The 15646-nt window shown below is 34.1% G+C and overlaps 1 protein-coding gene across 2 annotated transcripts in view; it reads left to right on the top strand.

Annotated features, from left to right (window-relative positions):
* LOC6642516 overlaps nt 1-13223 on the top strand; it is a 28877-nt gene extending 15654 nt beyond the window's left edge. The window contains exons 5-12 of one of the 2 annotated variants that reach the window (XM_023175789.2): nt 2307-2727; nt 2792-3222; nt 4190-4334; nt 4417-4568; nt 4701-5020; nt 5781-6068; nt 7934-8041; nt 12856-13223. In XM_023175789.2, coding sequence (XP_023031557.1) covers nt 2307-2727; nt 2792-3222; nt 4190-4334; nt 4417-4568; nt 4701-5020; nt 5781-6068; nt 7934-8041; nt 12856-12996 — 2006 coding nt within the window. In that variant the 3' untranslated portion in view covers nt 12997-13223. The remainder of the gene's footprint in view (nt 1-2306; nt 2728-2791; nt 3223-4189; nt 4335-4416; nt 4569-4700; nt 5021-5780; nt 6069-7933; nt 8042-12855) is intronic. The other variant, XM_023175790.2, reaches the window with a different exon arrangement.
* Nucleotides 13224-15646: the final 2423 nt, after the last annotated feature.

The following is a 15646-nucleotide window of genomic DNA, read 5'->3' on the forward strand; positions in this document are numbered from 1 at the left end:
ATTTAATAATGTTTAAGGGTGTTGTTGCCCTCTAACAAAGGTCTCAAAGTCACAACTATTTGGGAAAATTTATTCTGGAACTTTTTCAAAATAAAAGTTCATCAATTAACCTACAAGCTTACAATATAATGAATTCCGAATCAAGATTACTCAAAACAAAATAAGCATAATGGATCAAACGATCCTTTTAAATTCATATTCATAATATTTATTTAAAAAAAGCAATATAAAAGATCAGTTTGATAAGTTATAAATGGTAGGATATGTTCTCTCTTTTAGAGATTTAAATTTCAAGACAAAGTATTAAAAATTAACTGAGCTAGTTCTAAGGTTGAGAAGGGTTACAATTAATAAATAAATTAATCGATTAACGATTGAAATAATCAAGGGCCATTTAGCGATACAATCATCCCTGTCTATGGGTTTTATTAAGTGAGCCCAAACCCTTTTTTGGTGTTAATCCACTCTCCTATTGCCCGATAACCACACCATTAATTTCGTTGCCCCTTGTGTTCTAGTTGCTGACTCGTGTTGGTTGTTGGTCCCCTTAGTTTCTTGTCAACTTTCGAATCGTACTCCTTTGGCCAGCCATTCATCGATGTCCCAGTGTCTCGTGTCCGTAGCCAATGTCCGTATTCATGTCCATGTCCATGTCCGTGTCCGTGTCCGTTTCCATGTCCATTTCACAAGTCCATGTGTGTATTTTACTTTTATTAGTTTGTTTTTACCGTCTTTTGTGCGCACGGCCAGTGCAAAACTTGCACCATAAAAGCCAAAGAGCGAGTTAAGCTCATTGGTCTCAGCTATATGAAAACACAAAAAAAAATTACAGGAGGAGAAAAATAATAATAAGAATATCTCAACTTGTACTATGTGGTTCTCATTAAAGCCTTGCACAGAGTCTGCAAGTGGAAAGTTGGTTTAACTTTTCGCCATACTCAGTTGGAGAGATGGAAAAGGATTATTCCTGTGCAATAGCAAGAACGGCAAAGTTTAAATTTTATTTAACATTTTTAAGTAAAAAAGACAACTAAATAAAAGAGAGCTGAGCATATAAAAACTTAATTCAAACTTGTGCAAAACTAGAAAGCCAAATTTGCCAACTAAAATATAAAATGGTTTGCCAATAATATTTTTCCTCATTTAGCTCAAGTTTAACACTGAAACTTAAGGTATATGAAAGGACCAGAAGATCATTTTGAATCTTGAATCAAGAAAAAACTAAACGTTTGAGATCTAAAGGCAACCTAGAACATACACTTACGTTAGCAAAGTGATTTCAAGAGTGTATAATAATCAAGAGTGGAGGATTATTCGTCAAAAATTCAGTCAGCAACAAAAATGCTGCATCAGCTTGTCCATAATGAACCCAAGATCTCTTCTCTTCTCCTACTGGGCGTAATCAGTTACCTTGTTCGTTTTTTCAACTGGATTTTGTATCTTGTCTTGTCTCGTTTCAACAAAATTCACCATTTCTGTTTCAGCAAACTGTTTGAAACAAGTGGAAAAACACTTTTATTAGTAGCCATTTGCTGCATTGGTCTCATGTGTCCCAACAATTGGCACAATGTTCAAACAAGTGCTAATATATTCACTTTTTGTTTGTCATTTTTTTGAAGCTCTTTTCACAAAGGCTTATTTAGTTGTTGCATGGCCAATTACTGGTATTTTAGACTACTTTTCATAGTGACATCACCCGAAAAGTATATAGTATTTGCTTTTGCATATGCATTTCCCTAGAAATAACGTTTGATATATGAGAAAATATTTGAGAAACTATAAAAGTATTTGATTGAGCAAAACTTTCACATTTTTATTAGAATAGTAAACTTTCTGCAACATTTATCAGCATTAATACCACTTTTGGCATTCATAACATAAACAACATAGAACAACTCAAAAGTAAAGCCAAAATATAAACATTTTGCTAATGTGCACTCAGGCCAGCAGTGAGCAGAGTGAAGTGAAGTTGAGGATAAAGTCGTGTGTGGAAATTGCCAGAAAGAGGAGCATCAAACACGCAAAAGCCGAAAACAAAACTACATAACTAACTAACTAACATGATGGCATTACTTTGTACACTTGACACTTGCACAATTGGAAATTGGTCATGCATGAGCTGAGTCCAAGCCAGAGAGCGAGCAAGGGGGCAAGGTCCTGGTGCTCGAGCTTAACTTTGCCTGGCCTCGGGGAGCTATTTGACCATATATGTATCTGAACGAGGCAAAGCGAAAGCAATTTGCTTGCCTGTCTGTTTATGTGAAAATCTCACTCTCCACTTTTCTTGCCTTTCCTCTAACTGACAGTATCAACGGATGGCAGCAGCATCAAAGGAGCAGCAGCAGCAGCACAACCTCCCAATAGTTGGGTACATTCGGATAATTCGGATGCCACATATTTCATGCTGCAAATGCATCCCGACCTCGCCGATCCCACCGAGCAATTGGGCATGGAAATCGAACAGGATGACAATGAGACAGTCACAGATATACGACAACGATTCGGTGAGGGACTGTTGATTAAAGAACAAATCAATCTCACCAATATGGACGATTTGGATCTACGTTGCGGTGGTCTAGTGCGACGCACAAATATCTCTTATATAAATAGTGGAGCAGTCAAATGCATGATGCAGCGTTGCACCTTCACCATGAATGCCCCAGAGATTTGCCCACCAGACTACAAGGAGACAGATGACACAATTTTCTGGATATATTTTCTCTTAAGGTTATTGCACATTTTTAACGCCTTTTAAGTTCTTATATTAACTAAATAATTTCAATTCCTTTAGATTTCTGGCCACCACCATGTTGTCGGCTGGTGTTACCATTATGGATCCCATTGCTCTCACAATGATTGAGAAATTTGGTGGTGATTTTGGTCGTGAACGTTTATTCTCTAGCATTGGCATGGCCATTTTCTCACCCATCACTGGCATTATGATTGATTATTCGTCACGCGGCTTGGGATATACGGATTACTCGGCTGCCTTTTACACGTACGATGTCCTGCTGGTCATATCGACAATGTCTGTGCTAATGATGCCATTGGGCGAAAAGTTGCCAGCCGATAATGTGTTTAGGGATTTGTGGAATCTATTGAAAATGCCACATGTGATTGCTTTTATCATATTTCTATTTGTCCTTGGCAATTTCTGGGGTTTCATTGAGAGTTTTCTGTTTCTCTATCTCAAGGAGCTGGGTGCACCCAATTATTTGCTGGGTAAGTTAAATTTGCGAATTATGTCAAAGAGAAACAATGGAATTTATGGCCAAAAAGTTGGATAAGATATATAAGATAACGAAATCTTGTTAGAAGTTTTTAATAAGTTAATGTTTTAATGTTAATGTTAAAATATTTTATGCATAGCTTTTAAAAAGAAGTCAAAAATGGTGAAATATGAATTATCAGCGGGAAATAGATTTATCAAAGTCTTGAATCAGTTTTCCGTTAATGTTTTCCGCAAGAAACTGCAATGGCTAACTAGATAGATGTCTTTCTTATGAAATTTAAACCAAGTGAGAATCCTGCGCTGATCATAAGTTATTTGTATTTAGATGCACGTCAAAGATATAATTTTTCATGACTAAAACGACACTATTTAACGATTTAAAACCGTGTGGAAAAAGACTACTTATGAAACATATATAAAACTGAAACCAATAGTCATAAAAGCGTCTATTTCTCAGCACTGAGATGGGTTATGTCTTTTATTTTGATCTAAAATGAGGAGAGAGATCCGCTTGGATAATTGGCCTTACCCTAGGGACAGTTATTTGCGGATTTGCTGGCTCTCTATTATTGCTTTTGTTGTTAGAAAGAAAGCCTCATAGGATTCATGTGAATTAGGATGCTAAAGAAGATATTCACTAGAAGTTTCTTGGCGAAAACAAACAAACCTGTTTAAAAATTTAGTGCGGCTAACTTCATAATGTAAAAACTTCTAACTGTTGTAGACATGTTGTTTTCCTTTTAATAAAATTGCTTGTTCATGTTGAAGTTTTCAACTTGTATACGTCTACAATACATAGACAAGCTGTTTAAATTTAATTCTATGTGCTCATAAAAGTTTTTGGATCAAAAGACTCTTAAAGCCATTGACTTGAAAAGTAGAGAGCTTCTCTTCGACACAGTTCTTGATTAGAAGGTTCTTTCCAAGTTATTTTCACATTTCTTCTTCCAACAATAGGCATCACAATTACTGTGGGGACAGTGAGCAGTATTCCGTTTTTGTATGGAGCTGAGAAAATCACACGCATCTTTGGCCACGTTAATTTGATTATCATTGCCTTCTTCTCGCATGCTGGACGCCTGGTGGGTTATTCATTCATCGAGTGAGTATGCAGGACATGTTCGGTTGTTGTAATTTAATTTGAACGCAACAACACTCTTGAACCTAAATATATATGTCTATAGGAATGCCTGGTGGTGCTTCCCATTCGAGGCCATGGAGTCGCTTTCTTGCCATCTTATGTGGGTGGCAGCTGCCACATACTGTTCAATATTGGCACCAAAAAGTCTACTAGCCACACTGATTGGTGTGCTGGGCATGGCTCACTTTAGTCTGGGTAAGTCTGTCCATACTCACTCCCACTGACTCTCTCTCTCTCTGTCTCGTTCTCTGTGTATGTTTAATGAGTACTCATGTTGGGTCCAACATGTAATCACATTTACGGCTCTTATATTCCCTTGGCTCTTAGGTCGCGGCAGTGGTAGCTTTACGGGTGGCCTACTTATTGGCCAGTTTGGCACTCGAGATGCATTCCGCTACATGGGATTACTGGCTGTGGTCGGTGGCATTGCCTACGGCTTGCTGCATCTTATTTGGTTGCGTAAATTCGATCACACCACAGAGGAGTCCGAGGAGGATGTGGAAACTGTTGAGGCTGGCGGTGAAACGGAAAAGCTTACCGAACCGGCCACCAAAGAGCAGGGTACCTCAATGTCATTGGAGCGTTTGAGTCTGATGATTAAATACAATCAAATTGGCAGTCTGTCATCTTTGCCGCGTGGCTCTCGTGTAAGTCTAAGCTAAGCTGTATTTATTTAATTCCGACTCCAACATACGTGACTATTGCAAAAGCGATATCATAAATATCATAAATTTATTCTTGTCTCATACAAGAAAATGTTGTTAGCAAAAGTGGTGAAATCATAAAAAAATTGACTTTTCTTTTAAGCAAAGAAAACGAAGATGTACAAAAAAAAAAAAAAAAAAAACTCGTACAATTCTGTTGTTCACGATTTCGAACCCCAACGTAGATAGTTTATCCCAACCGATGAAGCAATACTGAAAGGTAGTTCCATCGATGATAATGGAAACGGTTGCAATTAACGAATAATTTTTCGTATAATTTGAGTCTTTAAACATAAAAGCAAAGCTTGCTTTGTAACTGGTTTTAAGATATTTCAACTTATTATGAAGGAAACCAAGGATACCAAACCTCAAAATATCAAATCAGTTTACTTAAAGAATGTAGAATTCGTGTGTGGTTTAAGAAAAGAAGAAGTCCAAGTTGGAATGACACGTAATTCTCTCCTGATTAAATAAAAGTTAATTTTCTTTATTGCCATTTCCCATTTTATTATAAAAATTTTTATTTGGCTAATGTTTAAATCACCTGTCACTGAGTTTCAATTAATCAAAGTAGATTTTTTTTATTTATCGAAAGCCTTTTCGATAAGCTTTCACTGTTTGGTTTTAATTGAAAAAAAGAAAAACCAATAATCTTAAATATCCTAACGCATTTTTAATTTAATTTTTTCGTTTTTTATTGCAGGCTGACATTCATGACCATTTGTCAGTGCGTCGCAGCAGCTACAATGTGGAATCATTAAGGGGTGTGCCCAAGCATGGCAACATCGGGAGCAGCGCCTCCAAGGTGGATATACTCCGTTCGGCGCTTGAAATTAATCACAAGTCATCGAACAATTCGATGCTGAGTAAAGCCGATAACAAAACGTCAAATCAATCACTGGGTCGCAATCGTGCCGACAGTGCGCCCAAATTGAATCACAGCAATCTAAAGAATATTTCCCAGCCGGCTCTAGAGGGTGTTGTTCTCGAGGTAAGTACGAAATGTGGGTCTTTGTATCAGTGTGTGTTTGTTTCTCTGAGTGTGTGTGTGTGTGTGCGAGTTCGCGCTGATTGCTGTCAATTGTTTTGATTTTTGATTTCTGTTTTGGGAACGGCAACTTTTTGCTCCTCGGCTGAGAATTGCTCAGTTTTTTCCTCCCCCAATAATTCTTTTTGCCTCGTTTTGTTCTAAACAGGCCAGCCGTCTGGCAGCTGTTGCCACAATAACTTTTTAGCATACTCAAAATTTGCTGTGCTGTATTTTGGTCTTCGATGTTGTTCTTGTGTCATCGTGTCCTGTTTTGGTCCTGTATCCCGCATCCCCCTCCTGTTTTTGCTGCCATGACAACCGGATGTTGTGTGCCACTGCATCCGGTTCTGCATGTTCCCTGGTCTCTGGTTTTTGGTCTTTGGTTTTGTCTAAGTGTGTGCGTTTGGCATTTGTTTCCTTTGTTGGACGTTTTCTTTTGAAGCCGCTTCAATGACTTTGATTTTAGTTCTACTTTGTCTGACCCAGCACTTGATGTTATTGGTTTATACCGGTCAATATCTACCTCAAAATGCCTAAGCAGCATTTGTTTTTGAGTTAAGAAAAGAGATTTTAAAGAAATTAAAACTTTAAGAAAAGTCGAATTTTACAAGAAAATGTAAATGTCAAATTGATATTAGAATCAAAGGCGAGAAATAAAAAGCAAATTGACACAAAACTTTTAGCCATTAATAAAACAAAAGATTCAACTTTTAATATGACGTTTTGGCTTATGTTTTTATAAATTTATTTTTAAATGGTAGATATTTTAGGAAGTTTTTTGACTTTTCCAAAAAAAAAAAACATTGTTGTTCCCAATTTCTTGGGTGTATTTTAACTTTTTTCAATCACTGTTTGAAAAATTGTACTTTAGAGAAGAACTAAAAGTAGTTTAGTAAACATTTTAAGCTGTCAATGTGGTTATTATCTTATATCTAATTAAAATGTCCTGTTTTACCCTCTCAAATTGTTAATCCGCCACTGTTAGCAGTTCGTTTAATTAAAGTTTGCTTGACAGGTTGGGAGTATTTGTACTGCTTTCATTTCAATTAAAACTTTGCAATGATATATGTCGAAACAATTGGAGCTATGTATGATATTTTTGCCCCCCCCCCACCCCCTTTCCTCCCACTCCACTTTATTTGCTATTTTGTGCAGTTAATTTCGTAATTAATTTTTCAAAGCTTTCAAGCGAGAGCTTTTATGGCAACTTGGCAACTATAATTCAATAAATCAAATGTGGTTGCAACAACAAAAAAATAAAAATGCGAAAACAAAAAGAATCCAGAGGGAGAAGGAGAGAGAGAGAGAGAGAAAAGCATAGCAACAAATTAATGAATTTATGAACAACACAAAACTTTTGCTATAGCTATTCTTGTTGCACCATTTTGATGCGAAAAGATGTTAGAGTTAGGAGGGGGCCAGATAGAGAACGGTGAACCCACCAACTGACAGCTGGGGCTACACATCAGTGAGCAAAAAACAAAAGCCAGAGTCCAACCAAAAGCAGCAGGGAGTTGAGTTTAGTTGATAGAAGCCTTCGCTTGCAAATTGCAGGCCAGATCCGGACAAAACTGAGCGAGAGACCAAAGCAATTCAGAGGCTGCTAAAGTTCGTCTTCCTTTTTGTGCAAAATAAATTTGCCAAAAACCAAAAGCAGGGATGCAAAGCCACCATCATTCGATATTAAACTATGTGTGAGTGTGTTTGTGTGTGTGTGTCTGGGTGTGTGAGAGTGAATCTACAGACATATATAATATATATATAGAGTTTAAAAGAGTCTTTTCTGCTATAACAAAAATTTCAAACATTCAACATACAACAAACAGGGCGTGGAATCAACATTTTTTCCCAGCCGCATGAAAAAGTATCCAAGTGGTTTGTTAACTTCAATACCCGCTGTGGATTTATCCGTAATACCCAGCTCCATGTTAATGGTAATGTACAAGACACAGAAAAAAGCGAACCAACCAAAATAGGCAAAACAAAAAAAACATTCAAATGCCAAATAATACTAACAACTACGAACACTTAAATACCCTAGCAGAGTGGAAGACTTTTTGGATGATTTTTGTATTCTTTCATTTTCAAACATGTTTTAAAACTTGATTATCGTATTAAGAAGAACGAAAAAAGATAAAATATCATATTATAAAAGATGCCACCAAAAAACTTTTCAATTAGTATAATAGATGAGAATATTTTAAACAATAATTGGTCTTAGAGAGACTTAAGACTTTGGTTTTTAAAAAAACATAATTTACGTTTAAAACCCCTTTTACTATACGTACTTATTTCTTTGTTAGCCGATCTATATCTGTAAAAAATTATAAACTAATTGTATTCATTATTTCTTTATTCTTTTTAAACCTTTTTTATTAGGTTTCTTTTATGAAACTCACTAGATAATTTTCGATTTCTATAGAATTCTCAAGGCATTTTTGAATTTAAGTAAATTTGAATAAAATAATTTGCAAAATTAATGCATTTTTAATATTTTAGAAACTATGAATGACATAAAGTTTCACTTAATTTCGTTAGGTTAAAACACACAAGAGAAATCTTCATTGTGAGTTGTATATACTTGAATGCACTTTTATGTTAAATTCATTTGATTATGTCAAACATTCTGAAGTAGTCAAGTGACTCTCTCTGACTCTGCTAGGGTAGACAAACACACAAACATATGTAACTGCATGACTTTGGGATGCATGAGCCTGAAAGTATGCAGCACGAATACACATGCATTGCTGTGTAGCAAGCAGCATCCGCCAAGAATATATGTATGTATGATGTACATTGCGGTGTGGGGTAGGTAAGGGAAGGCTGTCTTGGGGAAATTGAAGCCAGACACCACTACTAGATGGAAGCCAATGCAACGGACAACGGCAATGTGCACTTCCCATTGCTTTTTGGGAGTTTCTGTTGGTTGGTTTTTTGGAGCTTGCCAAACCAACCGGGCATTAAGTTATTTCGTTGAATTAAAGCCCGCACTTGCCCCATTTGACTTTTAGCTTCACTTGCTTTTATTCGCATATATCCCAACTCCGTTCACCGTCCCTTCTTCTCGCCTCATTCCTATCCTTTGCATTGCATGCTTAGTTGAGTTTAGTTTAATTTTGCACACTCGTCGCGCAATTTGTGCTTCTCCACTTTATCACTCTCTTTCACTACACCAACCATACCACCAAATCGCATCATAGGGATCCATCCCATTTAACATTTTCCCATTTTTTAAAGTCAGAAGTTTTTCATTACTTTTTCTTTTCGTTTTTTGGTTACATTAAAATTGTCTCTCATGCTATTTTTTCTTCGCTTTGATTTTGTTTACGCTTTACGCCAAATGATTTGTTGTTAAACTTAATACAAGTTGACACAAAAAAAAATAAAAGTAGAGAAAAAAGTAACAATGGCAGCTGTTGCAAAAGCAACAATGTGTTGGATTTTGGGCAAAATTGGGTAGAAGGGTGTGTGGGCATTGCTTTGGTTAAGGTTTTTTTTGCCCCGTTTGGTGGAAACTTCAAATGGTTCCATGGTGGAAAGAAAAAACAACATTGCCATAGCATAAACACACACACCGAGAGCGTGGAAGAGGCAGAGAAAAAGCAAAAGGCAACGTCTGCGAAAATGTGGCAAATGATTTTAAATTTCGCTATTTACAGTGGATCAAATTCAATTGATTTTAATTGAATTTTGTATGGCTAAACTGTAATGAACTGGAAAGGTAAATAAAACTAAAAAAAAGTCTCCAATTTAAACACACAAATTGCATAATGAGTAAACGCCCGTGCATTAAAACATTTTAAATCAATCGTTTTTTGTCATTATTTTTAAACATTTTTATTTATTTTAGTTAGGTAAATGAAGACTCAAGCAAAGAAGATAGTATGAGAGCTTAACAATCAATACTCTTTTGACCCTATAAATATTAGATTGTTTGACCGAATAAAAGGGCACTACGAAGTGCACTGAATATTGGTTTTAAAAAAAAAACTTATAAATTAGTATTGCATTTATTTGAAAGTTCAGTAGAGGTTTTGAAGGTCATCACTGACGATGGCTTAAAGATGACCAATACAGAGAATATTTTTAGGTTTGAAGTTCGATTTTCTCATTACAAATTATTAACAGTTTTTGAATCCATGTAGGCTAATGATATTAATAGATATGAGATTGGAGTGATGATTTATATTTCCTTTATTCCAAAAACTTAAAATATCAATTTCTACTTTCCAAATTTTTGTTCAAAAATGTGCAGTCTAGATTATGCTTCAGGTAACAATTCACTCTCAAAATTCTAAGTGAGAAAGTAGTTTCACTTTTTGTTAAAAAAGCCCATCAAAAAAAAAACTCTCGCTGCCAAAATTCCTTTTTTTCATTTCAAAAGATTGTAAAAATTGTCACAAAAAGAACAAATGACAAAATTGAATCTCCTGTTTGGGTTTTTGTTAAACCGTGTGCGTTGCGATGCTCCACTGTGGAGTCCAACAATAGAGTCAACATAAGGCTAGAGGAATCCCAATCGCATTCCCAATATTTTACCATTGCCCCAATGGCGGCACGTATGTATTTTCTTCTATTTCCTGTTTGTTTCTCTTCTTCCTCTCTACATTCGCTTGCTGGCTGGCTCTGTGGCTGAAATATTCCCATTTTCACAAAAGTTTTTGCCACACAGACACACACATACACAAACATGTATTTCTTCCTAGTGTATGCTGGTATTATTTTTATTTCTTTGGCTATGAAAGCGATTTATCGATGAACGAAGAGAGTGAGAGAGTTGAGAGTGAGTAGAAGATGGGACGATGGAAATAGAAATATTTATAGGACGATCTCAAAATGAATGCCACGTAATTCGATGCTGTTGGCAACATTTGTCATTGTTGATTTTGGCCAGCAATGTCTTTATTTATATGTGGACCGAGAAAGGAACCAAGAAACAACGTTAAAAAGTTCTTCAACATAAAGCGCAAAAAGTGAACGCGAAATTGCGCGTAAGTAATTCCTATTGTGTGTTGGCATGGTAAGAGGAAAATCAAACAAAAGATACAACCCCACAATTTCCACATTCCTTTATATAGTAAAAACACCCAAACACATAAATATATGTATATGTATGTATATATGAGGAAATGGTGAAAACAAAAGCCATACGAAATGAACTGAACTGATGAGCATTATAGCAATTTTGCCTGCTGCTGCTGCTGCTATTCTCTTAGCCATCCCCACACACTACTACTTCCTTTGCCAGCAAACACATGGACTCACATGATGGCACTCAAGATGCGAGTTTGTTGGAGAACTTGTGTGCATTCAACTGCATTGCTTTTGCAGTTTTTTCACGTTTTAATAAAAATGCCAAACTCTATGGCAAACAAACTCGACTCGACTCGGCTCGGCTCGTGCTTTCAGCTCCCCTGTTTCAGTATATTCGATTCATGCGATTTATCCGAAAAGTTTGATGGCGCGGAAATGCCTGCTAACAATACAAAAATCAACAACAGAAAACCAGAAAACTGCTGCAATTTATTCGTGCATATACGAACATAAATTGTACTTGCAGAATGCTTATGAATGACTATCAAGTAGTCAAGCAAATGATTTCCATTTCAGGGGAAATCAATTAAAAATGCAAAATAAGCTACGATGAAACGTTGATTCATTAGCATTACATAGTCGATTTTTGGTTTGAAACTACATTGCAATTTGCTTTGAAAGTGTTACACCAAATCTCTTTCTTTGTACTCGAAAATGAATAGAAGAATGAGGAAGAAATTAAATTATCGTGGAGTTTAAATACAGTAGTAGAAACTATCAACTAAAACCCAAGCTGCTATTCTTTAAAAAAGAGATCAATTTATTTCTGCAAAGCCGCTAATACATTTTTTCAGAATTTTCTGATAGTTTTTATAGATTCTGTAATGTAAACTAGAATTGTAATTACAAATGAAAGAAAACTTTGGACTATTGTCTTGGGATTTCAAAACTGCTAGTTAAAACAAAAAATTAACAAACATTTACAAATATCAAATAAATTGATAAAAAAAAATCTGCTTATAAATTTAAAGAGAAGTTTTTGAGTTTTTTACAGTGTAATTGAGAGTTTCAATTATAAAATTCCTGCTAACTACCTATGTATGTAGCTTTATCTGGTTTTGGAGTAGTTTTATTTTACCTGTTTATGTAGATACATGTGTATATTAAAATTTAAAAAACTAAAATAATCACACATGTTAATTAAAATTTCATATTTGCTGAAATTTCCAAAACAAAAAAGAAAGTAAAAAAGTCGGAATGTAGTCAAATAAAAACATGTTTACTGAGTAAATTGCATTGCATTTTTGCATGAGCTGCACAGCAGGGAGAAGGGAGAATTGTGGATGGGTTGGGCTGGGTAATGTGGGCGGTGGAGATTCAAGTGCTATCATAGAATTTGCGTTTCAATTGGTTAGTTAATTTTTATGCTTGTTATTGAAATTGGATTTTCATTTATTTAATGCCATGGCAATTCACATTTAATATTGTATGCATAAGCGGGGAAGTCTGTGGGTGGAGCATGTTGAATGTCCGCTGTATGAAGCATGGCTTTTTTGTATAATTTAAAATAAATAATTATGATATACTTTTGCACAAATAGTTTCATCAACGTTTAACTTGAATGAATTTTGCCTGAAGCAACTTGAAATGATAAATAATTTCACTTACCTTTTTTTTCCTTTATTTTTGCTATTAATTTCTTTGTGACATGCAGGATCAAGAGGGCCCTAAAGTAATACCCGAGGAAACAGAGCTAAACACCTCAAAGACAACTGTGGCAGAGACTCAGCAACAAAATCAATCGAATGGCAATGGCAGAACCCTGCAGGAGGATAACAAAACCGATGCCACTTGATGATGATGACAGGCTTAAGCATCCTGCAGCCACAGGGCGTATGAGTGATATTACTAAATGAAAAAAAAAACAACTTTAAAGCGAAACCAAATAAGAGCAAATAAAGCAAATTAATATACAAAAAATTATATTATTTTCAAATTGAATATGAATTAATTATTAGTTTTATAATGTTGTGTGTTATGTTATATAAATTATGCCAATTAATAAAGAATTGTTAAAACAAAGTTATTAAAATTTATATCTTGAACTACTTTGATGAATGAAAACTATTAAACTTTACTTTTGCTTGCTTCTTTAAAACGTTCAATCTGAACTTTTTACTGAATCTTCTGAAAAGAAATCTTTATGAAACATTTATGGTACAAGAAGAACTCATTTCTTTTTATTTATAGGGGAAAAACTGTTATGTGGAGAAGTCTATTCAGTTGAATAGATGTTTAGAAAGCAATCATTAAATAATGATTCAAATGAAAATGAATACAAGTTTCGAGCTGTGGATCTTAAATTACCAACGAATATGCAGGTTCTCCCTTTACCATTTCATAAACATATCCAATAACACTAACTTCTTACTTACTTTTTACGTAATGCACCAAATAATTACAATCAACCAAATAGTTACAATGAAATACTTGCCCGTTAGGAGAATTAGATTAATTCGTAATCTGTGTCCAAAAAGTGTGAACATTCATTTCGTGGTTTGTTAGACCCGATTGGGTTCAGTTAAATTATAATATAGAAAGCAGAGCATAAAAACACCAAATGAATTCAACCGTCACCCACAAACTTTAATAAATCCTTAAAAAAGGTATTAATTAAATGGATCAAAATTGTATTTTTAAGTTTTAATTTTATTTTGCTCTTTTGTTCATTTTCTTTATTTTTTTTTTTGGTTTGTTTTATGTTGCTTAAAATTAAATTGTAATTGCTAAACGCCAAGTGTTTGCAATTTTATATATTTAAAAATGTTTTTTTTTTGTTAATTATTTATTTGGCAATTTTCTTTCTATCATAATGATCATCATGATGATGATAATTATGCCGCATGCACATATGTTTTACCTTAGGCTAAAAATATTTTTGTCATTTTAAATTTTACGCTCTTGCATGTCAATTTATCGTTATTAATTACTTAATATAGCATTTTAATTACAAACTCATTTTGCACATTTATTATTGATGATGACGCAAATGCTGTCAAGCATTATCTGAATTTTCCACTGAAATACATTCATTCTTTCGTTCATTTCATTCATTTATTATGCATTATTTTTGCTTTTATTATAACATTTAAATCATTTATTACTGAGTGAAACTTTTGTGCAGTTCTCATTGCAATTTGATCAATATTAATGTTTGCATATCAACAACAATATGCTAAATGTGGCAAGCACACAGAGACACACATCCCTCGATATGCACAAACACACCCAAACACAAGCACATACACATACATGGACTCTTTTGTGGCAAATGTACAAAAGACTATTTAATGGCTCACTGCAAAATTGTTTAACAAAAAACATATTAACTTTTGTGGCGCATTTTAATTTATGCTAATTAATTTTCACTAACAACATTTGAGTGCTTTGCGTCTCATTAGAACCATGCAACTTATAAATATAATTATACCCTTGCATTTAAGAGCTTTCAATCTAATAAATTAAATTAAATGAAATTTATTTTTTAACAAGAGCAAACCTAATAGTTCTACTTCAGGGACCAACAAAAACTTGTGCAAGTTAATTTTAGCCCATTGGACTGATCAGTCTATTCTTTAACTCTTGCGACTTGTTGTTTCCCCAAAACTGAAGAGTAGAGAATTAGTCGTTGTACTAAAATGTTTCAACAAAGCATAATTCGAAGCTAATTAGTTGTATCAGTTGCAAAAAGTTAAATGAAAACCCTAAATTGCAAGGGTAAAAAGCCTTCGACGTATCAATATTTATTTGTAAAGTTATTTCCGTGATATTATGTTTAGCCAATTTGAAATTCAGTTAGTAATGATAATCTCACATTTTAATACATTATATTGAATTTCCCCTCGTATAAGCCAGTGCAAATAAAGTCAATTTATTAGTGTGGCAAAATTAATTAAAACTATTTTTAGCATTTGATTAGCACACTTTGCAAAAATTACCATTTTATTGATTTCTTTATTTTGCAAATTTTTTTTGTTTTAGCAATTTAAAATGTGGTTAGAGAGCAACAAAACGTTGTTGCTACCAAATATGTATATTGGCAAATATTTATTCAATTTCAATCAAATAAAGAAAATATTGTTGAACATTTTTATTTTATGCGCTGCAATTAAAAATTCAATTGACATTTGTTTTGCTGTTTGCATAAAATTCATTATTATTTAAATTTCAGTTTGATTTGAATATTATTTTTTTGTTGAAATGAAAGTGTACTAACATAGTCATATCGCTGTTCTATTCTGATTTCAAAATGTACAGAAAGTATTCAATTAGTTTGTAGTCCTGATTTGTTGTAATCAGTTTATTAAAAAATGCAACAAAATAAATAAAACCTCTTAAAACATAATAACAAATATGTAATTTCCAATTTATGAATCTAGTTTCATTTTTAGCTATTCAAATTATATTTATATTGTTATTGTTATTAGTTTCCTTGGAAAACTTAT

The sequence above is a fragment of the Drosophila willistoni genome (assembly GCF_018902025.1).
Source record: "Drosophila willistoni isolate 14030-0811.24 chromosome 2R unlocalized genomic scaffold, UCI_dwil_1.1 Seg167, whole genome shotgun sequence".
NCBI lineage: Eukaryota > Metazoa > Arthropoda > Insecta > Diptera > Drosophilidae > Drosophila > Drosophila willistoni.